This window comes from Charadrius vociferus, unplaced genomic scaffold (assembly GCF_000708025.1).
Source record: "Charadrius vociferus isolate BGI_N301 unplaced genomic scaffold, ASM70802v2 scaffold259, whole genome shotgun sequence".
NCBI lineage: Eukaryota > Metazoa > Chordata > Aves > Charadriiformes > Charadriidae > Charadrius > Charadrius vociferus.
Window position 1 is genome coordinate 4,717,276 of NW_009661368.1, and position 1,313 is coordinate 4,718,588.

General features: G+C 65.5%; 1 protein-coding gene across 1 annotated transcript in view; it reads right to left on the bottom strand.

Moving 5' to 3' along the window:
* Nucleotides 1-1,146, bottom strand: part of LOC104294000 (angiopoietin-4-like) — a 3,738-nt gene extending 2,592 nt beyond the window's left edge. The window contains 3 exon segments of the mRNA XM_009893555.1: nucleotides 2-105; nucleotides 486-607; nucleotides 853-1,146. Of these exon segments, the coding sequence (XP_009891857.1) occupies nucleotides 2-105; nucleotides 486-607; nucleotides 853-1,146 (520 nt within the window).
* Nucleotides 1,147-1,313: the final 167 nt, after the last annotated feature.

A 1,313-nucleotide genomic window follows, 5' to 3' on the forward strand; every position in this document is an offset into this window, starting at 1 on the left:
CCTTGCCGGCTCACCGGTCCCGACAGCTTCTCCTGCTCCGATCGGGCCCCCGCCAGCTCCGCTTGGTGCTTCGTCTCCATCTCCAGCACCCGCACCTCCAGGATGCTGAAAGGGGGAGGCAGGGGTGATGGGGGGGCGGCTGTGCCTATGTCGAGCAGCCGGGCAGGGAGAGGGTGGCAGAGCAGACCCAGCCCCAGCTGCAGTGCCCCAGCACATCTGTGGGGACCCAGAGCTGTTCCCATCCCTCGCTGTACCCGCCGAATCGCACCCTGCCTGGCACCTCTGGGATGTGCTTAGCGAAGGGGCAATCAAAGCCCAAGGGGCTGTGCCGGGGCTGTGCAATCCCCCAGGGACCCCGGCCAGCCCCTGGAGGGGTTCAAGCCCCCCCCTCCCCCAAAGCGCAGCTGTGCTCCTGGGGTGGGAGAGACCAGCCTCCCCTCGGGGTGCAGGGGCTGTGGGGGTCCCCAGGTCACCCCAGGTCCTACTTGTTCCTGTTCTGCAGCTTGTGGATCTCATTCGTCTGCAGCAGCAGCTGCTTTTCCAGCTTGGTGGTGGACAGGGAGTTCTCCTGCAGCTGCATCTCGATGCGCGACGTCTGGTTCAGCACCTGCCCCAAGAGCAGAGGGGAGCGTTGGCGTGAGCAGCCGGAGCCACACCATGTCCTCAGTGTCACCGGGTTCACGGCTCCCTGGCACACATCCCTGGTACCTCTGCACACCGGTGCATTAAACCATGCATCACCTCAGGGAATCGACTCACTTCTAGCAACAGAGAAACCGTGTCGCCCACCACCATTTCAGGGGTGGTGGGGACGTGAGGACACACGTGCCATGCGCCCCGGTCACCTCCTACCTGGGCCTCCACGTCGGTGAGCTTGCGGCTCTGCTCAGCGCTCTGGTTGAGGAGGGTGCTGCCGATCTCCAGCATGGTGGCAGTCTGGTTCTGCCCCGCCGTCTGCCGCAGCTGCACCATCTCTGGCTTCATGCTCGTCTGGATGTACCTCTCCAGCTGTGGAGGGGAGCAGGGATGCGGCGGGTCATTCGGGAAGCGCGCCGGGTCCTCCCTCAGCACCCCAGCCGAGCCTGGCACCACTCGGCGCAGCCCCCAGGCACATCCCTGGAAGCGTTTCGGCATGGCACGGCTCATGGCGGGGCCCTTTGAAGCTTATCGGGAGGACAGAGCGAGCTGCCCGTGGGCTGTGCTGCAGCAGGGGAGCCCCCACCTCGTGCACCGACCGCCCAGGATTCCTGGGCTCTGGTACCAGCTGGGACCTAGCGTGGGCTTGTGTGTGTGCACATCTCCTGGCAAAGTGC